Source organism: Mus caroli, unplaced genomic scaffold, assembly GCF_978045245.1.
Source record: "Mus caroli unplaced genomic scaffold, Mus_caroli_1 scaffold_2, whole genome shotgun sequence".
Lineage (NCBI taxonomy): Eukaryota > Metazoa > Chordata > Mammalia > Rodentia > Muridae > Mus > Mus caroli.
Window position 1 is genome coordinate 86,830,046 of NW_028227257.1, and position 25,643 is coordinate 86,855,688.

A 25,643-nucleotide genomic window follows, 5' to 3' on the forward strand; every position below is an offset into this window, starting at 1 on the left:
TCACTGCTCCTTTGGGGCAGCTGATGGATTAGGCTGAGTTCAGGGGTTAAGCATGGAGCAGGCAAGGCCTCCCCAGGGGAAAGTGCCAGAGTCGAAGCCTGTTGTGCAGCAGTGGGAGCTGACGAGCCTGTCAGGGAGGATGTGTGAGAGATGATGCTGGCGACAGCAAAGGCCCATGTCTGACAGAGCCCCATGGAGAACTCAGCCTCCTGCCTCCGGCTGGCACAGGGGACAGTGCTGAGATACATCCCACGAGCATTCTGCCTTTGGGAGACAGGAACCATTTTCTTTTGTTTTCTCAGAATATGTTGAATTTGGGGTTCTTAAGAAATGAAAATTGCGAAGGAAGTAAAGAAGGCTAAGCTAAGTGAAACCTGGGTCTTAGCTTAGCCTCCATACAGTGACAGTGACAGGCTTCCTTCCCAGACAACCTTGACAACTCAGGAAGCACTTGGCAGAAGCCACAGCCATGCCAGTGCTGTTCCTGTATCTGTAGCCCTCCTCGTGGCTCTGCCCTCCTCTCCTTGGTCTCTGAGAGGTGCCCATTGGCTTCTCTGTTTAGAGTGTTGGGTGACAGTGCTCAGCTGAGTGACAGGGCCGCTGTTGCTTCTAAGTCCTGTCTTCCACTTCGAAGTAAATAAATCAGTTAATAAAAGTAGGGAATTGTGTCAGAGCCCAGAACCGTTTCTTGGCACTGGGTTCGAGTCTGTTGGGATTATAGTTTTGTTAGTTTCTGCTCTTCCTCTCACCAGATTTCTCAGGGGTGGAGATCTTAGAGAAGCTTCCAGTCCCAGCTAGGCAAGGTTCAGGTGACTTACTACCTCCTTTAAAAACCAAGGAGGCCATTATCTCAGAGCTTTGCTGTTTAGTGTTCATTTTTTCCTCTAGGATGTGAGCACTGGGGCAGGAACCATGGCTATCCTGTTCATGGGCATAGTCTCCAGTCTGAAGTTCCAATGCAGTTCATTGAGCTCTGCAGTGACGTCTGATGGGTGGCTGACCCCCATGGCCAGGGTGCATGGGCTCAGTAGGTCACAGACCCTTAGGCATATGCTCTGTGGTGACTCATCATTCGGATGCATGGTGTGATGAAGCAGAAGCCGAAAGGCTAAACATGTGTGTGTGTGTGTTTAACCCATATATTATATATTTTGTTATAACAAAATACCCGAGGCAAACTGGCTTTACACTATCTATTTATTTAGTGGTTTATTTGTTTTATTTTGTTTTGTTTAATATATATGATCTCACACACCCCCAGGCTGGCCTCAAACTCACTATGTGATCCTCCTTCCTTCACCTCCCAAGTGGTGGGCACACAGGTATGCACCACCACTCCTGGCTGAATGACTTAAAAGAACAGAAATACAGCTAGCTCTAGATACTCCAAGGTAAGTACCAGAATTGGCTTGCCTCTAGCAAGGACCTTATGATTGATGTTGCAGTGGGAAGAGCATATGTGAGAGAAGAGATCACATGTCAAAACAGGAAGTCAAAGAGCAGTGCAGGGGTCAGGTTTTAAAACAGCTCCTCTCCACAGAGCACTTGGACCCACCAGAGTCCTTTAATTCCTTCTGATGACTGTGCCCCATTGACCTCAGGACCTCCCACCAGGCCCTGTCTCTTAAAGTTCCCATATCACCTCTGAGTTGTTAAACTGAGGGCCAGGACTCTACCGTGTGAACCATTATGGAATAGACCATATCCAAGCCATAGCAGCACCTGCCATGTCACCCCACCATTCTTCCCACAGTATCTAAGGTCTAGAGTAATAAGAACACGAGTCTACGCAAATGCCCGTACACCGATATTCATAGATGCTTTATTCAGTATAGTCAGAACCTGAAGAGAACCAGAGTCTGCCAGTCAGTCCAATCGAGAAGCAGACAGCATCATATCCTGCAATAGGAATCGACCATACAATAAATAGGGTTTGTTGGAAGAGGGGCTGGGAGGCATTGCATGCTGGGAGTCAGATCCATAGCCAGGCCAACATTCCACACTGAACTATACCCCTAGCCCTCACTAATACATAAGAAAAAAACTACTAATCATGCAACACTGTGGGTATTTTTCAGAATAGTTATGCAGAGTTAATGAAATACGATGAAGAAGAGAACAGAGTTCATGAGTTCACATGTATGAGATTCTAGAAAATGGAGCATGATGACAGATCCTGTCATCCTGACCTGACTCCAGTCCCCAGGGCCATGGTGGCAGGCATGTGCATCCATGCCTGGCCGCTGTTGGTGTTGCTCTTGCTGCTGTTGTTGCTGTTGTTGTTGTCATCGTTGTCACTGTCATTTTTATCTAAGTGTTTGGGATCCAACACTCTTAACTTCTTGAGCCATAGCCTAGAATTCTAAAATTTTAAATAAGAAAAGAATAGCCTTGCAAAAAGCATTTTGAGAAAATAACATTGTAACACTTAAAAACTAAGACTTACTGTAAAGTTGCAACAATCAACACACTGGTATCATTCAAATTTAGACATATAGGTCAGAGAGGTAATTAAGAGTTGAGGAATGGACCACTGTTGTGTGAAGAGTCGTGGGGAGAGGAGAAATATCTGGCCACCCCAGATGTGACTGACAAACCAAAGCAAGCATTCCATTCCAGTCTATTTTGATGCTCCAGTGAATTTATTTATGGTTACTTACAGTAGCCTGGGCAACTTGCCAGTACTACACTACTGAAGAATATGCCATTGCTTTGGCAACCATTAACTGCCTATCTATTATTGGAGGAGAGGACAAGCCTCATGAGCCTCTCTTTCCCTTCATGATGAAATGCTAGTTAGTCCATTCTTGTGCAGGTCTTATGCGGGATAGTCACAGCTACTGTGAGCTCAAAAGGTCACTGTTCCACAATACTTAAACATATGGCTAGATAATTGTCAACAAAAGAGCCAAGTCAGTTCAGTGCAAATGATAGGTTTTTTTACTTAATGTTGTTGCAGCATATTCTTATAAATAGGTTTTAAACAACCCATCCCTGATACTGTAGGTAGGTAATATCTAATTCAACGCCAGTTGTACAGAATACACCTATAATCACATCACTTGACTAAAGCATGATGATTACAAGTTTGAGGGGCTGGCGAGATGGCTCAGCCAGTAAGAGCACGAACTACTCTTCCAAAGGTCCCAAGTTCAAATCCCAGCAACCACATGGTGGCTCACAACCACCCATAATGAGAGCTAATGCTCTCTTCTGGCACATCTGAAGACAGCTACAGTGTACTTATGCATAATAATAAATAAATCTTTGGGCCAGAGCAAGTGGGGCCAACTAGAGCAAGCAGAGGTCCTAAAATTCAATTCCCAACAACCACATGAAGGCTCATAACCATCTGTATGGCTACAGTGTACTCATATACATAAAATGAATGAAATCTTTAAAGAAGCAGAAGAAGAAGAGGAGGAAGAGGAAGAGGAAGAGGAGGAGGAGGAGGAGGAGGAGGAAGAAGAAGAAGAAGAAGAAGAAGAAGAAGAAGAAGAAGAAGAAGAAGAAGAAGAAGAAGAAGAAGAAGAAGAAGAAGAAGAAGAATTTGCTTTAAAAAAAAAAAAAACAAGTTTGAAGCCAGCATGGACTACATAGTCCAGGCCAGTGTGGATTATAATGAATGAATGAATGAATGAATGAATTAGAAAATAAAAATTACAAAATACACTTAAAGAAGTAGTTAGGAAAAAAAAAACATAGTACTAAATTACTGAACTAGAAAAGAAAGAAGTCTAAAACTAGTGACCAAAAAGGAACTGAGGAAAAAGAAAACCTTGAGGCAAGTGAGAAAAGGGAAAGGATACAAGTAAGCAAGCATTAAAAGCAGTAAAGTAGAAAACTGACCAACCTAGGAATTAACACGGCCAAACTTGGCTCTACGAAACCATTAACAAAATAGGTAACCCCCCAAGGTTGGCCAATCCAAAAGAAAAACACAAATTGTCATTATCAGGAATTGTAATAGTTTCATTATTAAATGTTCCCTCTTCCCTCTTCATTCTCTCTCCTCCCCTTCATTTCTCCTTCCCCTCCTTTCATCCTCCTTCCTCCCCTTCTTCTATTTCCACATCCTCCTTTCCTCCATCTCTACTCCTGCTCCCTCCTCCCCATCTTTTTCCTCCTACTCATCCTCCTCCTGTCATGAAGAACATGAAGCTCCTTCACCACACACACCCTGACCATGATGTCTTGTCCAGTTCCTGGGCAACTGTGGGTTGAAATCTGGAAAGCCATGAACCAAATAAACCCTTCCTAGTATAGATTGTTTCTGTCAGGCATTTTGTCTCCTCACTGAGAAAAATAACTAGTACAGAAAATCGGTACAAGGAGTGGGGTTGCAGCTTAACTGAAGCCGGCCATGTGACTGATGGGCCTTTGGAGCAGGTTTGCGTGAAGAGTTGTAGGAATTTGGAGAGCTAGAAAAGCTCCTGCATGGTGTGTGCAGAGCTTTATGGGCTGCTCCAATGGATGCCCAGAAGAGCAAAACACTGACAGGAAGGCAGACAAGAAACCTGACTTCATGAGGCTTCAGAGGAATAAAGTCTCTGTCTAGAATTAAACCAAAGCCATTTATGTTACATTCTTGCAAATAATTTGTCTACATTTTTCTCTGTACTCTAAAACTTGGTAGAGAAAATTTCAAGATAGTGTATTATTCAGACTGTGAAATGGCTGACGATAGCTGCTTTCAGCCAGATTTACAGCCATGATCAGTAACAAAAAGCAGAGTAAAAGGATCAAAAAACACTGCAGTCTGGCCCGAAAAAGAAACAGTTTGAAAGATGCAGACAAAGAGGGTATGGCTGTTAAAGAGGTTAGTACCATTAGGAAGAAGCCAGGCTCTTTGTGCTTAGACAATAGAAAGACACCTGAGGAATTGGCCAGGAGTTACCCACCACAAGCTTCCAAGATAAAGAGTTGTAAATGTTTATAAGACTTTTCCTTAGCCATTCTGACTGGTGTGAGGTAGAATCTCAGGGTTGTTTTGATTTGCATTTTCCTGATGATTAAAGATGTTGAACATTTTTTTTAGGTGCTTCTTAGCCATTTGATATTCTTCAGTTGAAAATTCTTTGTTTAACTCCACACCCCATTTTTAAAAAGGGTTATTTGGTTTTCTGGAGTCTAACTTCTTGAGTTCTTTGTATATATTGAATATTAGCCCCCTCTCGGATTTAGGGTTGGTAAAGATCTTTCCAATCTGTTGGTTGCCTGAATATGTGGCAGAGGATGGCTTAGTCGGTCATCAATAGGAGAAGAGGCCCTTGGTCCTATGAAGGTTCTATGCCCCAGTATAAGGGAATGCCAGGGCCAGGAAACGGGAGTGGGTGGGTAGGGGAGCAGAGGGAAGGGGAGAGGGGATAGGAGATTTTTGGAGGGAAAACTAGGGAAGGGGATAACATTTGAAATGTAAATAAAGAAAATATCTAATAAAAAAAAGAAAAATAAATATTGTACTGCTATAAACATCACAGCATAAAAACAATAAACAAATAGATAGATAGATAAATTGATAAATTTGTATTTCAAAACCACCTGGAAAAAAAAAGACTTTTCCTTGACAAGAGCATCCCTACAGGGCTACATAGAGCCTTGTTTTAGTGGAAGACCTGACGCTGTTTTTGCAGAGATGAAGAGTGGGGGCAGGCACCAACCCGACATTCAGGGGAATGCTGAGGGGCCAATGTGTGGAAGATTTGATATTCCAGCTACAAGTGCTAAGAGGGCAAGGAAATTCACTGTGAGTGTGATACTGAAATATAGTAGAGACTCAAGGGTGTTGAAGTTACCAGAGACACAGGCATTGCACAGGACAGGTCCGTGAGGAATGCAAGCAGCAAGGTGGTAGAGGTAGGTAGCCTATTGGAGCACACATCCCACTGCCACAAAGCCAGGGTAGCAGATAAGGAACTACACAAAGTAGCATTTGCCTTTTTGCATTTTGCTTTGATTGTTCACGCAGCTTCCTATATTTCTGGGATAGAAATGTTTATTCTGTCTCATTGTAACTTGCTGTTTGCTTTACAGCTCGTGGCTAAGCATTTGCCTTGAGTCATAGAGGAGACTGAACTTTTAAACAACATTGACACTGTTTAGACTTTGGGGACTCCTGGAGATGGAGTAAATAAGTTTTTGTTATAAGATGGTCATGAGCCTTTGGGCCCTGGGGCAGAATATTATGGCTTGGCTATGAAGTGGGCCTACAGGCTCTAGGGTAGACACTTGGTTCCTAGCTGGAAGTGCTGTTGGGGAGCTTGTGGGCTCTTTAGAGAGATGGGGCCTGGGTTGAGGAAGTAGATCACTTGGCATGTTCCCAAGGGACTCCTTTTCCTCCTGCCTCTTTCTACCCTCTGTTTCTGTGGCTGTGACATTTTACCTCTGCTTGTAGGCTCACAGAGCCATAGCTTGAAATCCCAGAAACTGAACCAAAAATAAATCCTTCCCCCTTATATTCTTCCTTCCTCTCTCAGACATTTCTAGGTAAGATATGAAAATGAACAGCTAAGCTGTTTGAAGATTTTGAACGCAGATGTCAGTCTTTAACTTTTAAGAAAACCTTATAAAATGTATATGGAAGTTCATAGACAAATATAATTTAAAGACTATGTTAAATTGAAGGTGTGTGAGTGGGTGGATGTGTATGTATACAGAATATTAGGGTATGTGCAAATGTATGTGTGAATATGGGTATATGATTCCACATAGTTGTGGAGGTTAGAGGTCAACCCTGTGTGTCATCTTCAACTACCCTCATCTTGTTATAGATAGAGTCTTCTAGTGAACCAAGAACCCAGGTCTTTGTCTAGGTGCTGCTAGTGAACTCCAGGGATCCCCGTGTCTGCACACATTAATTCCCTGCTTTCTGCTCATGGCTATGGATGTAATGTGATCCAGTTCCCTCACATTCTTGCCGCTGTGACCCCTCAACATGATGGACTGTAACCTGGAACTTTAAGCCAAATGAGCCCTTTTTCCCTTAAGTTGCTTTTATCACAGCAACAGGAAAAAGAAACAAAGACAATGAAATACTGAGAATGTTCCTAAAACTTTTTATCATCTATGCAAAAAGATAATTGAGAAGCATCAGCACCCAGGGAGGAAGCAGCTACTGCTGAAAGTGCTCTGATGAGCAGCACGTGCAGGCCAGACAAGGGAAAATGGTGAGCCGCAGCACAGAAGAAGATACGGAGAAGATCAAAGTAGAAACAATGGCACTAAAGCTATAGCCCCTGAATTCAACACTCTGTGGACTTCATAGGAGAATGGCAGAGCGGGAAAGCCAGTGGGCCTGAGGATAATCACTAGCAATTACTCAGTACTGGCAACAAAAGGGGATAAGTTGTACAAAACAAAAACAAACAAAAGAAGAGTAGCGCTTTGGGGGCTGATAGACCTGTGGGATACTCACAAAGTATTTAACAGTGCAGTTCACTGGAGTTGCAGGGGGAGAAGAATGAGTAAAAGTATCTGAGGAAATAAACGGTTTATATTCATATGTATATCAAGTACACAAGCTCAGTGCATCATAGCAGTTCTTGTGTTCAAGTGATTCTCAGAAAACAACATCCGAAAATGTGTTCATCTGCACAAGCACATATAGAGGGGAAGGCGCATTCAGATGCTGAACTCTGCTTCTGTAGCTTGGGACAGGCGTCATTGGCGATGACAGCTCTTCCTTCCCTCTTGCCTCGCTCACTTCATCCCCAAGCAGGGCCTCACTGGTGGTCTTGCTTTCTCTTTCCCTGATGTGCCCAGTACCAGTCAGACTTGCTCAGCTGTCTGGTCTTTGTTTTGATAGATTAGGTAAATGTACAGTAGCTTCTAGAATATGGGGTAATGCATCCCTTTTATTCTTGATATGGGTCATTTCTTTTCTCTTCGACATCTCTCTTCTCTTCACACAGGGTCTTGAGCTGTAGCCTTAGCTGTCCTCAGGCTCATGATCCTGCAGCCTCTGCCTCCTGACTGCTCGATTGCAGGTATGCTCGGGTCAGCTTAGATCTGCTGTCTCGGTTCTTTCAGAGATTTTGCTTGGTTTTTTGGGCTTTCTTAGGTTTTGTTTTGCTCTAATCACCACTCTGCATTAGTAAATTTAAAACACTGGGGTTTTTTTCCCCAATTTTTTTTTTTTTTACTTTATAGCAAAATCATTGGTTTTAATATTAATTTTATGTGTATGTATGTGTATATATACATATATATGTGTGTGTATATATGTGTGTATTTCCTCTGAAATTTCTCTTTGATCACTATGTCAGGTGTATTCTGAAGTTTTTTTCATGGTGTGTATCTGTGCGTGAGTGAGTGTGTGTGTGTGTGTGTGTGTGTGTGTGTGTGTGTGTGTGTGTGTAAAGAGTAACATCTGGAACAACCATGTGACACACAGATCAGCAACACATTAACTAGATGTTGAGGGAAGGGTGCCCAGGTTATGTTATTAGAGACAACAGACTAAGGTCACCCAGGGCCTGCTTTGTTCACATTTCTGACAGTGCTCAGGTGTCACATGCAGGCCTAGGCCCGAGTTGTACTGTTTTCACAAGTGACTGGGCACGCTAAGGCAATTCACACCAAAGAGTTGGAAGGCTTGATTGACATAGACCACTGTGAAGGAACCTTCACACCATGCTTATGGGTTATAGGGCAGAGACTACAGGCCAGCTCATAGAACACACACTTCCAGAAGACACAAGAAAGATTCACAGGAGGTGAGTGATGGGCGCAGTCTCCCTGTATTATTAGCTTGGAAACCAAGTGTGACTTCTGCAGTTTGTTTCCAAGAGGAAGTTTGTAGAGCCCTGTGGTGCTCAGCCTGGCCTTTACCGAAACCTAGCAGGACTAGGTAATACAAAATGCAGACGAGGCTGCTCACACCAGGTATGACCAGGCCTGGCCTCGTAGCTGATCAGGCGACAGGCTCAGCTCTCTGTCCGTCATGTGTTAGCTTTTCTAGTTGTGCTCAGAAGAAACATACTGAGAGTGTGAAGGGACCTTAGAGACTACTCTGCTCCTCCAGGCTTTGCCGCCAGCGACCTGGAGAGCTACAGAGAGGTCAGGTTTGCGCCTTTAAGACCGACTGCGGCACACTGTGCTATAGAGGAATAAGGTCTGGAGCATGAGGCTGGGCCAGCTCTCCTGGCAGCCCTGTGACCTGAGTGCACAGGCATTTGGATCCTGTGCTAGAGGTAATCATTTCCTTGGAAGACGCGTGGGCTGTTTGCCCGGCTCAGTGGGTCACTTTCCCTCTTGGAAGGCAAAGGACCCTGGGAAACTTTCCCTTCCCTCTCCAGCCCAGCAGCCAGGAGCTAGGAATGATCATTTCTGGCCCTGCGTGTTTCTGACTTGTTTGACAAGCTCTAGTGAGCTACCAGATGGGAGATTCTTTTCAGCCTGGGATAATTTATTTATCTGTTTATGTATTTCACTGGGAAAGTATCTATTCAGTTCTTGATACTCATTTGCGAGTGACTCCTCAGGGAACAGTAGCAGTGTATAATGTTACTTGGATGTTTGATATTTTTCCCCCATACCCCGTCTGCTTTTATTTCAGACACTAAAAAGCATGGAGATAAAAAGCAACGTATTTCCCCCCCACCCACCCCAACCGTCTCTAAGAGGCACTTTAAAACATGTGGTTAAAAATGAGCCGTGGAGACTTGGCTGAGTGTACAGACCTGTGGATTTATTTTTCCTTTCATACTTTGATCCACATTTCCAACCATAAAAAATTATTAGTGGCACTTAAGTGTCAGACATTTCTCACCTGAGAGGTGAAATGCTCTTGGCTGATGGTGTTAGCTGTAAATATAGGGTTAGGGCTTCATGCAGGAAGGAACAGAGCCGCTGTGTGCTGTCAGGCATGGCTGCCGATGCTCAGCGTCCATAGGTGGCAGAGGCTGCTCAACCCTCTCGATGCTAATAAATTGTGAGAACTTATTTGCATTAGTTTTTTCATAGCTGCCCAAGGTAACGGTAACTATATATTTTCAAAAGGTCATGGAAGACAGCAAACCATCATGGCTTGTCCCATTCTTTTCTCATAGCTCCTTCCCCACTCGTCTTCCTGATGTAGGAGTCATCTAGAGGAAGGCTCCAAAGTGAGCGTGAGTGTGGGCCATGGGGTGGGCTAAGCAGTTTTGTTACCAGTGGACATTAGGTAACTAGGCAGTTAGAGGGTCAGCAGAGGGAGGGAGGGAGGGAGGGAGGGACTCTGAGGCTAATTGAGCGTCTCCTGGGAGGTGTGTGTTAAAAGAAGTTGATCCCGGGATAAATTTGTGGTGACAGAGACTGGAGACAGGAAAACAAGTGAGACCCAGGTGGTGAAAGTCTGGAGGCTGAGTGTTGGAATGATCGGAGAGCCCAGGAGAACAGGCCCACTGGCCCAGAGCATGGGTTTAATGAATGATGGGGGACTTGACTAATTGAATTCATCAGAGGTGCTATGACAATGACATTTATATTTAAACAAAATTAGTAAACTACATCCAGCTCTATGTGTACCCAGGGACAACAGGACAGAGGATACAATCTGCACTTCTGAGTACTTGGTTTCTCTCCTCTCACTATAATGGCCACAGAAGGAAACAGCCCGCCGAAAATTAGATTCCATTGTCAGGACCTTCAAAAGTGAAGCAAAATTGCAAAAGATAAATTTGATCTCCCTATGCTGGCGCTGATCTACCCAGAGCTTTGAGCTGCCCAGGAGGGTCTGGGAGCAAAGTCGTGCCAAGTGAGCCTCGTGTGGTCTGCTGCCTCCTGATTTGGAAGTAACTGCTTACCTTCCTAGGGATCCCAGACTTGTCCAGCCAAGCTTGGAGATCCAGGAGACACTATAAAAAGACTTTTCTTTATGGCACATCCTACTGGGGGCTGTGGGCAGGCTCAGCCTTTGAGTTATCCAGGGTAAAATTGAGCTTTTATATAGCCTAGACAAATGGAGGGATCCATGAAGGAATTGAAGTAGAGGTCATTTCTTGTCAGCTGGAAGTGACAGTCGCCATCAGGAAACGGAGTGGCTGTGGTGACCCACGGATACCCTGTCCCATGCTCATAGCAGTGAGTTAAGCAAGTTAGACAGAACAATGAAGCTGCTAGCAGTCTGTGGAGGTGATGAGGCTGCTAACACTCCTTATGGAGGAGTGGGGAGTCACAAGATGCTCCCCTGAGATTGAGGTCGCTACTCCCGGTCCTAGCTGCCATGACCTAGAATATGCAGGAGGTGGGAGGTTGAGTGGGTGGGTGGGGCTTTTCAGCACTGCAGCTGTTAGTTGTCTGTGCTCGAGTTAAGTAACCCCAGACAACTCCCCAAGACAGCCTTGACAGAAGGTTTCTTTGGTCTGTCAGCCAAATAGTTGAGCTAGAACACTCGGGTAAGTAGACTTTTTTTTCCCTGACTTCCCAAGGAACTCACACAAGGCATGCACCACAGTGGTTGAATAATCTGGGTACTGGAGACATCACAGCTTTAGTCAGAATCAGCACCTCAGGTTTCCAGGCCTTGGCTCTTGGCTACCTCAGATTCCTGGGCTTTCTCTGGGTCTGGCCAGTGGTGACTGGCTGGATTGAGAACTGTCTCCAGTTATCACCTTGTTGATGGTAGACCGTTAAAAGAGCCCACATGGCTCCTTTTCCTGAGTTTGGACATGGCATCAACACCCGTATTGTAAAGGACATCTGTCTGCCTGTCTGAATATCTGTCTGTCACCTCTGATTGTTACTTTTCTTAGAGTTGCTCTCACCATACTCTTGTCTTCAGCAGACAGAATGGCCTAATGGTACCCATGAGGGACCTCACTTCCCCAGGCAGACATGGGATGACAGTGGTCAGACGCAGGATCAGACCTGTTCACCCTGTCCAGCTTGCATGAGACAGGAAGGAAAGTCACTCACTCGCTTGTGCTGCCAGGGCTGTGGGCACTGCTGAAAGAACATCCAGAGACAAGCCAGAAGCTGAGGAGGTGCTGAGAGACACTATGGTGTGGCCTGACCTCGCCAAGCCCTTCTGAAGCACCCAGGCCCCACTGGAGAAAAAGTCAAACAAAAATATAAAAATATTAAGGGAAGGAAATGGAAAATATATGGTGAACAGTGAAAAAGCACCCAGATGGGAGTTATAGTGAAGCGGCACTGTCTTCCCACTGATCAGATGAAAGCAAGTTCAGAATGTGTTTACATAAATACATAAACAAAGCATCATTGGAGGGCTCTCCCTGTCCCACGGAAGAAGATCCATGCTTGTACTGCAGGTCTCCCTGTCCAAGGGGTCTCCTCCCCACACACTCACAAGGAAGGCAGGTTAGTGAATGCTGGACAGGGCTGGGGCTGGGCAGCCCTGGGCCTCAACAGCTCATGCTCACAGTGTAGAAAGGCCAGTTTTAGGTATTGCCTGTGAGATGCTTGAACAAACACCCCTACCACCTCCCCCCACCCAGTGAGCGGGAGCTAGTTGCAGTGATTCACAACTCAGAGCAGATTCTGTGTCTGAGGGCTGTTGTCTCATTGAGATTGATCGCAGGGAGCTCTGGCACTTCTGGAATTCAGAGTTTCAGACTCTGGCTGTGGTTTCCAGGTGGGAGGGACTTCTCTTCCAGGACTGCTTGTCTGCCTTGATAGAGATGCTAAGCCCAGATGCTAGGGCAGGTTGTGGTGTAGGGACAGGGGAGTTTTGTAAAAGCCACAGCACTAGGCCCTGAGCTGCCCAGCTCCCCATGAGGGAAGTGTCTGGAGCTCCCAGGAAAACTACATGGGGCTTCCCAAACATGACCATGCTTTTGTTGTCAGAGCATACAACTGTAGCCTGCTAGGTTCTGAATCTAAGACAGGCTTGTGATCCCTGTCGTACCAGGTACTGTAGAAAGGAGGGAGAAAATGCTGAAAGGCTCAGGGTGGCCTCTACCCTTGAAGATGCCCGAACTGTGGGATGAGTCTCTAGAAAGCAAGATGATTGCCACTCTGATATGCATAGCTTACTTCTCAGATCATATTTATTTCTTGCTGCCTGGAAGTTGGTGCCTAGGCTTCTCACTAATCATGGCTGCTGTGTATTTGCTACTGTCTGCTGGCTGGTTTAGATCAAAACTTGGCAGCCTTTGAAAGTAATACTTCTCAGTTCCCCAGTAGCCTTTGGGTTGGGCTGAAGATATGAGGGTTTGGGCTGAGGTCATAATCACACGTTGAGTTGACACTCAACTCTTGGAATGGAAAGAATTGGCCCCTTCTCACAACTAGAGCCACCGACCATGTGTGCAACAGAGATGCCCAGCTTGACGATAAGCAAACCTTGGTGGTCATGTGGTCTTTTCAGCAGGGATTGTGGCGCCTCTTTCAGAGGCTCTCTGCCTAGACTCTTGGCTCATAGTGGTTGTACAGTAAATCCTTGCAGACTGACTGGAATTAAGGTTTGGACACTGAATTGACACCCTGTGAGCCGGATTATAAAGAACTATTAGAGTAACATGTCCCCATAGTCCCTGTGCAGTAGAGTGCTGGTCTTCTACCTACCAGCCAGTAAAGTAATGGCAAAAAGGAATTTTATGATGTTCTTGCCTGTGAGCAATAGGGTCTGTCCTAACTTTGTAATTAAACTTCCCTCCTGTAGAATGAAACCTTTGAAGCTTCTTCATGTCTCTGCTTCTCTGTCCCCAATCCACAAGTCCCCTTTCTACCCTGGTAACTCCTTCATCCCTTCTCCAAATCCTCACTTCCTAGCAGGCACACCACTTGCTTTCCCCTGAAAGTGAAGCCTCACGTCAACAAGACACACACCTTATTCTCTACCCACTCCCTCAAGTATGAGATGCTCTAAGACGCTCCTGGGGCAGGCTGGCTTGGACAGAAGGAACCAGTGCAGTTCCAGGAAGAGGCAGGGCCTTTCAGAGACAGTTCTGGGAAGTTGAGGCTCCCACAAACAGAGGTTTGACTTAAACTTTACACCCTCTACAAGATTAACCAAAAGCAAATCACATGCTTAAATGTACAAAACTAGGTCTGGGGTGGGGTGGGAGTTCAGTTTGGGAAGAGTTCTGAGCTTGACAAGAAAAGGTTAATTCATAAAAGGACAAATTGGTAAATTGGGCCTTTTCAAAATAAAAATATTTTGTTCCTTAAAAGACACTGTAAAGAAGATGAAAAGACAAACTACAGACCAGAGAAAATGTTTGTAAGCCACATGTCCAACAAAGAAGTAAACACGGCAGACATACAAAGACTCTTCAGAAGTCAGCAGTAAAGTCCCATCCATCCAGCCAGAAAGAGGAGGGCACGGACAGATTTCCCACAAAGAAGGATTCACAGGCAGCAGCAAGTGAAAGGCAGAACACTTAGCCCGCAGCAGGACAATGCACAAGAAATGTGGTGGCACTCACAACACACCCTCAAAAACGTCTAACATCACAAAGCAGCAGCAACAGGGCCTGGGGGATGGCTCAGTGGGTAAAGTGCTGGCTGTGAAAGTGCGAAGACCTGAGATCCATCCCAGCACCTATATAAAAGCTGAGTATACACTTAGAATCCCAGAGCTGGAGGAGCAGAAGCAGGAAGATCCCTGGAGCTCTCTGGCACAGCGGTTTGCAAGTACGGTTTCTTCTGAATGCAAAAAAGGCTCTCATCAGCTTTGCTCCTGACATCATCCCTGATACAGAGTGATGAGAGCCACCCCAGAGCTGCTGGAGGCAGCGGAGCTCACTCACTCCTGCACAGAGCTCAGGCTTCCCTGGTCTACAGTCACTGAGACTGAGCCTCACCAAAGCCAGTTCAGAATTCCGAAGCCTCAGTGACAGTCCACTGAGTAAAAGCAGCCTGCCTGTCCTTGCTTTGCAGGGCTTAGGAAACATCCGTGTGCCTGCTCATCATGGTTTTAACTTCATTGAATTGTCTCCTAAGACCAGGCCAAGAAATAGTGTAACTGTACTCAAGGCTCCAGAAATAAAAAAATAATAAATTGGGGGTGGGGATGGGGTAGTGGTCTTAGGGGCACAGAACTAGCTTGAGTACACCCTATCCTGACCTTCCTCTCAGCCCCTCACTTGTACCCTCTCTCCTCCTCGATCATCTCTCAGAAAAGATTCATTGCCTCATGAAGAGGAGTAGTCAGGTTGAATCTTTCATTCAACTGCTCTGGTCTTGTGCTTCCTCCTCTGCCCTGGAATCTGAGGTTTCAGGAGGCACTCAGTGTGCTGTGGGAACACACTGGCTTGCACACAGCTGACGGGGCGCCTGCCTTTTCTTCATGCATGAGCATGTATGTAGCTGCTGATTCCAAGTGGGAACCACACTCACAATAAAGCTTCTGCTCTAGAACGATCAGTGCTGATGGGAGCAGAAGGCCGGCCATGCCCCCACCACCACCACCCTGCTCGCTGCCGCCAGCCTTGCTCTGCTGTCTGTCTGAACGACCAGTGGGCTCTATAGCTCTCACAGTACCCGTCACGACCCGCAGGCCGAAGAGTGCTGGCACTGTGAGTGATGCTAGCTTCAATCTGGCTGCAGTGTTTCACAGGTGAGGGACGGAGCTCAGGGGATGGCCTACTTCTTAGAACTCTGGCAAACCATAGGACTCGGAGCACAGGCTGCTTTAGCACTTCGGACCCACGTAGGCCAAACCATGTAGCCGTGGAAGGCACTTCCTCCGCAGGCTAAGTTTTTCATCTGTGGTAGGAACATCTCTGGGCAGACTGGGACAGATGAGAATGCTGCTGAAATTCTGGAGGTCCCCTTACTTCTAGTTTTCCTGCTTGGTTGATTTAAAACAGAACTCTACTATGGCTTAAAAGAGTCCCACAGGCAGACTGAGGTGATATCACAGTTCATTGTGAAGTACACTGTGCTTGTGTAAGTATATATCAATGCTAGTCAGCATCAGCAAGCTCAAGGTGACAGTGTCTGGGCTCCCCTACTCTAGTCAGCAGTCAGTTGCACCCTTGTTATGAACCAAGGCTCTCAGCTTTCCAAAGTCATCTCTTGACAAATTGGCATCTGCAGGTGTAGTGCAGAGCCCGAGTAAGAGAGAAACCCTTTTGCCCACTTTGCACTTCACCTCAGGAAGTAGCAAGTGTAAAAGGTGGGTTTGGGGCCTCCTGGTGGGGAGGAACACTAGTCAAACTCACCATGCCGCTGTGAAAAACCAAGTTAGATTTCCAGCACCCACATAAAAAGCAAGGTGGGACCACACACACGTCCATAATCCTAGCACTGGTGGAGGGACAGAAACAGGGTTGTTGGGGCTTACTGACTACCAGCCTAACTCCAGGTTCAGTAAGGAAACCTGTCTCAGGAATATGCCCAATATCCTGACTTCCAAGTGTGCATTCAGAAATGGATGGACAGACAGACACACACACAGAATGAATCCTGTAACTGTCTTCTTAATGGAAGCCAGCCAGCTGTCACTTCCACATCTGGGCAGCATACAAGACAGAGCCTGAAGGGAAGAGACCACTCATTAAAGATCTTTGCATGTTGCTGACTGTTTTCAGCTCTGTCTTGGCTCACCCAAGCGTGGGACCACAGGGTTTGAGCTAGTTCATAGAGTTCTGTGCCACTGTGATCCTTAGCAGTTGGCACAACTCAGAAGTTGTAGGCAAGGAAAACCATGAAACCATTGCCCAGTGGGGCACCCTTGGAACCATGCTCATACACATGCACACGTGCCTGTTACCTCTGCCACTTTGGCTAGGGTTACAGGTATGCACCATCTGTGGCTTTCCTTACCTCTTCTCCCTGCACTTTGGTCTCAGTCATCCTGGAACTTGTGTCATCTCTATAGTCCAGTGGCAGTGTGGAACTGCACCTTTAGGAGTGGGGAGAATGTGACAGCCACTTTGGAGAGTGCCTAGTTTGCTGTTGGTGTCAGGATTGCACCTCCAGATGGATGCCATGTGTAGCTGCGTCTTTCCTCTCCTTTCTCTGATTCCTGAGGTTGACTGTACACCCCAGGCTGGATCAGAAGGTAGCACACATCCTCTCCTCAGAATCATTTATGGACTGGCCTAATGTAAATGGCATTTAACAAAGTTCACTGGTGGAAGTCAGTCTGTTCAGAAATGTACAGCCTGAAACAGATGGGTTTCACACTGATGGGTTCATTCCTAGAAACCAGTCTGTGAAGAGCAGGGAGCCCTAAAAGGACACGAGTGCTCACCTAATCCAGATAGCAAACAGGAAGCAGCCATGGTGCCTGGTCCAGTGAGGCAGCAGTCTGAGCAGCCATGTGCCCCTGTGCAGTGTCTGTGGATGCAAGGGTCTGGTTAGGCCGCCTCTTGAGACCTAAACAAAGGTAGACCTGCTTCGACTTACCCTTTGAGAAGCTATAGAAGCCCTCGTGGCTTTCTGGTTTGGGGAGTTGTTTGTTTTGTTTCAAAGAAAGTAGAAAACAGCAGGTAATTGCATTTGAGTCCTGAGAACAGAAAAATCTCTCTGAGTAGGTGAGAGGTGTTGGGGGATTAAGAACATGGAAGGAACAGCTATGCGAATACTGTGAATCTGTAATCTGTCTTCAGATAGAAATCCAGATTGTTACAGGTTTCAGTCCTCAGGGCTATGCTGGTAAGTATTCACCAGGTGCTATTTAGAAGGCCTGTAGCCGGACTAGAGTGGGAACTAGGACAAGGGAGGTGGGTCTCAGAGACAAAGGCACATGCTCTGATCCCAGAGGAGAGAGGAGTGGGATTGGAGCAGGGTGCTCAGCGTGGAGGGCATGGAGTGGGCACTGTCACTCTGGCTGGGAAACTGCTTTACTCTGTGCAGAGTCAGCCTGCATCTACACTGGCCGGTTAGTGAAGCCTTCCATCTGCTCCCTTCCCTCTGTTGATCCCATAGTCAGCTGTGAGGTATAGATGAAGTGACAAAGATGGCATCTTGATTGAATCCAGCTGCCTGGGGTAAGTCAAGGACAGAGGGGCCTAGAAAGGACAGAGCTCAGGAAAGGAACCCAAGACTCAGGACACCTCTGGTCTATTTCAGCTCCCATACTGAAATCTTAACAGTGTTTGACCCAAAACTCTAAGCAGATAATGGTAACAATAATAATAAAAAGGAGATGATAATGCTGATGGATGGTGGCTGCAGGTGGAGGGTGGGGTTGGGGGCTTGGAAAGAAGGAGGGGACTTGCCTTCCTTTACTATACAGAAGTGTTCATTCCAAGTCAACAAGAAAGGCAGCTGCCACCCCCAGCCATACTGGCAGAGTTAGACATATCCCTGCATCTCGCCGTTCCAGCTGCTTAGCTGTGTATGCTGGGGCCCTTAAGATGCACTAGCGTCCACTGAGGCAGAATAGCCAGCAAGGTGCTATGACTTGGGTATGCCGAGGAAAAGCGGTCTGTCCTTTCTGTCCACAGACAGAAGTTATGGCTTACACAACTGTTCCCACCCTGCCTCTATAAAACCATAACAGCCTCATAGTATTTCATCTGCTGAAATACACACAGGAGAGAGCATACAGTGGCAGCTCACACGGCCTGGGAACCGCCTGCCATGGACTCTTTGTCTGCAGCTATCGTGTTGTCTGTAGCCCATTAGCTCCGTTGGTGACACATGGTGTTAATGAGGGCAAGGCTGTGCATACCCTGCTAGGTACACCAATGTCACACAGGGGTAAGCTCTCTCTGACTCCCAGACCATGCCCACCAATGCAGGTTAGATGTTGTATAAAATCTAGAGATGAAAGAACTGGAAAAGCAGTTTGTAACATGTGACTTGGTGTAGGAGGCACTTTTGGGACCCTCAAGTTTGTCACTGACACTAACCAGTGGTGTGTGTCATGCAAGCCTCTTTCTGTGGTTGTGTGCACTGTCGTGGCTGTGATGAAGATGAAGGCTCCCCTCCCTTCTCAGCCCCTTGATGCCCTCAGCATGAGCGTGGAGTGCTGTGGTGAGCATGGTGCTGTGCGTTAGGCTTGGGTACCACAGTGAGTGTGAATCTGTCTTATTATAGCAGAAACTCTCCTAGAGAAACGTAAATGATAGCTAGTGATAGCACAAGTGAACGGTTGATAAAGAGAAGCAGGGGGCTGCAAGTATGTAACAGGGGTGCTGGCTGCAAGCGACATTTGTCTGATTTCAGAAGCTCAGAGAGCCTGCTGAGGGAACCCATGTTTAAGCAGAGGTGCCTTTTGAAGCCAGGAAAATGAGCCAGAAGACACAGCACATGCAGAGGGCTTGGGGTCTAGTCCTCATCACAGACTGCAAAGGAGAGTGTGGTTAAAGATGGCGTGGGAGTGATCCTTAGCAAGCAGAGCACTCTGTGTTAATTCTTGTTTGTTTTAGAGGTCAGATGTTCCTTAAAGATTTCCAGGAGATGTTAGGGGTTGAGGCGTTTCTCCTCATAAAGGATGTGTTCAAGTTCTGACCCTCACTACCTCAAAGTGTGACTTTTTTGACTGGGCTTTTCAGAGACAACCAACTTAAAATGAGGCCACCAAGCCTGCCTGTTGAGTAGAGTCCATGCGTCACAGGAACTCTAGACCGACTGGAGTGAGGAGACTTGTCCCTGTTAAGTGGGGGCTGGGCTGATGCTGGGTATGTTGACCAAGACTAAGGAACTGACAGCCAAGCGCCAGATCCAGGGAGGGGCAGGGAAGAGTCTTTGCCAACAGGTGGCAGCGGGACACAGCCCTGGCAAACCCTGACTCAGGCTTCTAGTTGCCTGAACTTGAGTAGTTTCTGATTCAAGCCCCCAGTGTGTGGTTCTCTTATGGAAACCCCAGGTTGCTCCAAAGGAGGGAAGCAGCTGCCAGTACCCTGCTGTGTCCTAGAGAATGATACCTACATGTCCTCCTTAGATTCGGTGTTGTTGCATGGTGGGGAACCTGCTTGCCACTCTGGAATATACTCATATATTGCTTCTATAGATAAACATATAATAGAAATATCCATGAAACAATAGGACAGGGTCTACAGGGTGAACTATGCAAAGCACTTGGAGGACTTTGGTCCTCTTAGAGATGCTGGGCAAGTTACAGTTTGGAAGGAGGACAGGAGGTGCAGCATGGGGGTGAAGAGGTGGCTGTCTTTGGATCTGGTTGGAGAGCCAGGCAGCGGCAGAGGTGGCAGTTAGAGGTGGCAGTTAGAGGTGGCCTGAAGTATAGCCAGTATGGAAGGGGTGTGCAGGAGATAGGGAATGGCTGAGGTCTCAGGGAAGAAGCTGTTGGCCTTCCCAGTCCCTCTCTCTGTGAAGGAACTTCAACTTGAAAGGCCTGATCTGGTAAGGGTCTGGTGCAGGCAGCCACAGCTCTTTGGATCACAAGGTAGTGCCTCAGAGTACAGCACTGCACAGCATGTTAGGAGAGAGACTTTGTAATGGATCCAGAAAGGAGACTAAAGGCTGCCTGGGCGTATGCGCTTGAGGAGCAAGTGGGCTACTGAGGTAGAGAAGCTTGAGGGAATCCTTCTGGGCTAGGAATCAAGTTCTGTTCCAGCCATTGTTAGTGTTGTTAACTTTCCTATAAATAGCATCCTAGATCCGCTGTACCAGTGACAACTGACTACCCAAGCCCGGCTGGGTGGACTAATGATTTTACTGGGCTTACTTACAGGGGCATGAGTGACCCCAAAAACTGCATTGCAGAAAGTCCCAACCCAGCATGCTTGACCACTCTAAAAAGCAGTATTAAGGTCAAGTCCCCTTCAGCCAACCTTCCACCTCCCATATGCAGCAGCGCCTCCTGACCAGGCCACATGTAGCCTGGAAAGGCTTGCATACAGCTGGAAGGGGTGTGCAGGAGATAGGGAATGGCTGAGGTCTCAGGGAAGAGCTGTTGGCCTTCCCAGTCCCTCTCTCTGTGAAGGAACTTCAACTTGAAAGGCCTGATCTGGTAAGGGTCTGGTGCAGGCAACCACAGCTCTTTGGATCACAAGGTAGTGCCTCAGAGTACAGCACTGCACAGCATGTTAGGAGAGAGACCTTTATTTACCCAGTTGGGAGAGCCCAAAAGATGTTGGACATCTCAGCGGCTAGGATGAGGGGAGATTCCCTAAAGAGTATGTCTGAGGAAATAAGCGGGGCCTTTGAGGTTGCTGTCCTTTAGATGTCTGCTGGAGGTTAAGCCAGCTGAGGGGACAGAGAAGCATCATGGTGGGGTGGGCAGCAAAACTGTCACTGCTTATTGGGCCTTTTATTATATGTGGGGTGGGAATTGGGGAAGCAGTGTATGCTTAGGTTTTTTTTTTTTTTTAATCCTTGTATTATTGTGGGCATGCCATGGTGCGCATGTGGAGGTCAGAACAACCTGCCAGAGTCACCTCTCTCCTTCTACCTCGTGAGTCTTCACGATGAACACAGGTCACCAGGCTTGGCAGAAGGCACCTTTAGTCACTGAGCCATCTCACTTGGTCCCATGTGCACTTGTTAGTGTGGCTGTGTGCTCACAGTGTGCAGGTGTAATGTCCACGGTCAACATTGGTGTCTTCCCTTGATCCATTTCCACCTTAATTTTTTGGGAAAAGTTTTCTCACTGAGCCTGGAACTCATTGATTTAATTTGCCTGGCTGGCCAAAAGGCTGCAGAGGTCTGCCTGTCACTGCCTCCTCTGCTGTGGCTAGAGGGGACACTGTGTGCCTGTTTTTCCCCTACATAGGTCTTAGGGATCTCAAGAACCCTAAACTCGATCGAGATCCTGGTGTGCTCATGGCAGGTACCTGAGCACTGAGCCACCATCAGCTCCCTCCCTGCTTCTAAAGGTCAAACTCAATTACAGGAAACACGTGGAAGAAAGTACAGACACGCCTCCTGGATGTCTAGTGCACTGTGCTCTGTCCACCTAAAGCATCAACTCCGAGGACCCTTCCCAGATAGAGAAATTCCTTGTTCCCAGAATGCTCCGGGACATGGGGTCATGAAGTGCTGATTCTCAGAACACACAGGGAGCTACCACCCCACCAGACCCCACTCAGAGTTCACATTCTGAGTGTGACTCATTCATGTGGGGAGATTCATTTTATTTACCAGACAGCTAAGTTTAATTTTCTAAATGCATGTTATGCAGAGGAGAGCAAGGCAGCCAGTTCCATGTCTAGCTGGCACAGGCAATACTCCGCAAGCCCTTCTTCCACACGACTTGAAATGGCCAAGCATGCAAGTGACATTCTAGAAGAAATCAAAATCTCTCTGTCTTTGAACATTAGCAGCTGCCAGCAGAGTCTTCAGAAGCCTGTCCTGACCCCAGGGATCTGCCAAGGCCAGTCTGGGAGCCTCAGCAACGGTGGCTGTCCGAGCTGGGGATGGTTCATTGGTGTGCTTCTTTTCTAGGTCTGGCGGGAATTTCCCGACCGGCTGGTGGGCTACCCAGGCCGCCTGCATCTCTGGGACCACGAGATGAACAAGTGGAAGTATGAGTCGGAATGGACCAATGAGGTGTCCATGGTGCTCACGGGTGCAGCCTTCTATCACAAGGTGAGGGTGTGAGCAGGAGACACCTGCTTGATTCTCTTGTCTAACTTCTGGGGCCTTCACTGGGTTTAGAAAAGCCGTGTTGTATGGTACTCCTTGTAACTATGGAAGCAGCAACAATCCCTATCAACAAAGTAAGGAAAAGCCACTGTCTTGTGTCACTCGGAGCATGGTTGTGAGATGCTTTTCTGGCCTTCTGTTTCCTCTGCACACACACCCGTAGATGGTCATATACATTCTCCTCTGCACACACACCCATAGATGGTCATATACATTCTCCTCTGCACACACACCCGTAGATGGTTATATACATTCTCCTCTGCACACACACCCGTAGATGGTCATATACATTCTCCTCTGCCCACTGTCTCATTATCACAAGTGTTTCCTCATACCATTCATCTTCCTTGAAAAACAATTACTTCATAGAATAATTGGTAATAAGCCACTGTGTTAATGTTCCTTGAATTTTATATGCATGTGTGTGTGTGTGTATATATGTATGTATCCACTAGGCATTTAATTTTTATCATTTCAGAGAATGCTAATATCTAATGCTTAAGTAGCAGTTTATATCCTTTTTATAACTATTGTGCTTATGGCCATTGTGATAGGTTCCTAAAGGCAAAATTACAACAGAGAGAGCAATTCCCTGGGTGTTTTTAGATTCCTATATTGCCAGTGCCAACAAGACTTGAAACTGGCTGCCTTGCCTTCCTTTACATAACAGTACATTTAGAAAGTTAAACTTAGCTGTGTTGATGAATAGAATGAATCTTGCTGTCTTAGTGAGGGTTTTACTGCTGTGAACAGACACCACGACCAAGGCAATTCTTATAAGGACAACATTTAATTGGGACTGACTTTCAGGTTCAGAGGTTCAGTCCGTTATCTTCAAGTCGAGAACATGGCGGCATCCAGGTAGGCATGGTGTAGACAGAGCTGAGAGTTCTATATCTTCATCTGAAGGCTGCTAGCAGGATACTGGCTCCCAGACAGCTAGGACAAGGTGTTAAAGCCCACACCCATAAGACCACACCACAACAAGGCCACACCTCCCAACAGTGCCATTCCCTAGGTCAAGCATATACAAACTATCACACTTACTATATAAATTCTGACCAGTTTCTGATAAGGTGACAGTCGACATGTGTGTTCTGAGACTCAGCACCTCATGGTTTTGATGTATTTTAAGATTTTTCTCTTTGAGGTCAAGGCCAGCCTGGTCTACAGAACTAGTTCCAGGACATCCAGGGCTACACAGAAAAACCCTGTCACAAAAAAACAAAAACAACAAATAAACAAGAACTTGTACTTTTATTATTGTTAGTTTTGCAGGTACGAGGGAAGAGGCTATATGCATATGAGTGCAGAGCCCAGGCATATTGGATCCCCTGAGCTGGAGTCGCAGTAGCAATTGTGAGCCACACTATGTGGTTGCTGGGAGCTGAACCCGAGTCTCTGCAAGAGCAGCACCTGCTCTTAATCTCACCCCTTGACTGTTTCTTAGGGTAAGGTTAGGTTCAGCCTGGCTCTGGCATTCTCCCTGGAAGTGTAGGGTTTAATTAAAAAGAATAGCTGGTGCTGGGCAGTGGTGGCGCACGCCTTTAATCCCAGCACTTGGGAGACAGAGGCAGGCGGATTTCTGAGTTCGAGGCCAGCCTGGTCTACAAAGTGAGTTCCAGGACAGTCAGGGCTATACAGAGAAACCCTGTCTCGAAAAAAATACAAACAAACAAACAAAAAAGAATAGCTGGTGTTGTCAGCAGTAGGAGAGCTAATGTGCAGAGCTCTGTAGAGCCCAGCACAGCTCCTTCCTGCTCTGTTGTGGGGTCAGCTCATCACTGCTGCTCTCACTTTTCTGAAATTCTACGTCAAGAAATAGGTTTTGGTCTTAATAAAACAAACCCAGTAGACTATCGTTTATAACTTCAGGAGTTTATCTTAGTAGTAAGTACTTATCCATGCGTCTGTTCACACATTTATTTTTGGAGGCAGGATCTTGCTATGTCCCCAAGCTGGCTTTGAACTCAGTCTTCCTGGCCCAGACTCCCAGGTGCTGGGGCTGTAGGAGCACCACTCCACACTCCCAGTTACTTTCAATCCATTAATTTCTAGTTTACTCATGGAACTTATGGTAATTTCAAGTTTGCCTCGCTCTTGTTCTGTGGCTAAATGCATAAGCCTTCTTCTCAGCTCAGAATGTGGCCCACAGAAAGGCCTGCTGGGGCGTACTTAACACCACTTATATGTTTGGCTCACACTTTATATTAATAGGAAGGCAATGGAAGTATTTATTTTATAACACACCTATGTTCTATTACATTTAATATTCATAAATAAAACGGTCTGCCTTGTATTTATTTGCATGTTTTCACTTTAAAGGGGAACTCAGCACAAGTGTGCAGTCCATCTGTTCCTGTCACTTACCCAAGAATCTCATTAAAGTCAGTCTTAATGTGTGTGTGTCTGTGTGTCTGTGTGTATACACAACACACATGTGCCTTAGTGCACAGCAGGCTTACCTGTGAGCCATCATACCAGCCCATTTTAAAGGCACTGGGCCCCTTAATTTTTTTTTTGCTCTCCTCACCAGACAAGTCTTGTGTTTAATCTTGTCCCTGTACCACTGAGTTGCCTTTTGTGTATTTCACATTTTTGTCTCATGTAACAGTATTTTAATTACCTGTACACCTACAAAATGCCTGGAGACATCAAGAACTGGGTGGATGCTCACATGAACTGTGAAGATATTGCCATGAATTTCCTGGTGGCCAATGTCACAGGGAAAGCCGTCATCAAGGTAAGAGCCCATGCCACCTTTGCTTGGCTCTTTGGGACCCAGCACTGTTCCTGGCCCTGAGATAGGTGCTGTCCTCTGTGCACAGAGAGTAGAATGGTTGTGCAATTGCCATGATCCTTGGTTTTAAAGATCTAGCTGTCAGAATTTTGAAGTACCTTTGCCATAGCTTATGAAAAGCTGAAAATACAAAGTCTTTGGGCCTGAAAAGATACCGTTTTATTCTTGAAACTCTATGTTTGCTAAAATCATAGCCCAAGTTTCAGGTCAGTAGTAGGCGTCCACTTATATGGACAGAACCGTCTTTATCTCCTGGATTAGAAACCCATATGAAATTGACTTTCTCAGCCTGGAAGAGTCACCGTCTTTGAAGCTTAGGCTGGTGGCATGGGTGACATCTTACTCCCCCATCATGTCCCTGAGTGACTCAGAGGTCGAGGGACTGCAAGAAAAA

General features: G+C 46.4%; 1 protein-coding gene across 1 annotated transcript in view; it reads left to right on the forward strand.

The window, feature by feature from the left end:
• The window catches only part of Ext2 (exostosin glycosyltransferase 2), a 127,323-nt gene that overhangs the window by 93,145 nt on the left and 8,535 nt on the right, over positions 1-25,643 (forward strand). The window contains exons 11-12 of the mRNA XM_021184765.2: positions 22,249-22,392; positions 25,064-25,192. Of these exons, the coding sequence (XP_021040424.1) occupies positions 22,249-22,392; positions 25,064-25,192 (273 nt within the window). The remainder of the gene's footprint in view (positions 1-22,248; positions 22,393-25,063; positions 25,193-25,643) is intronic.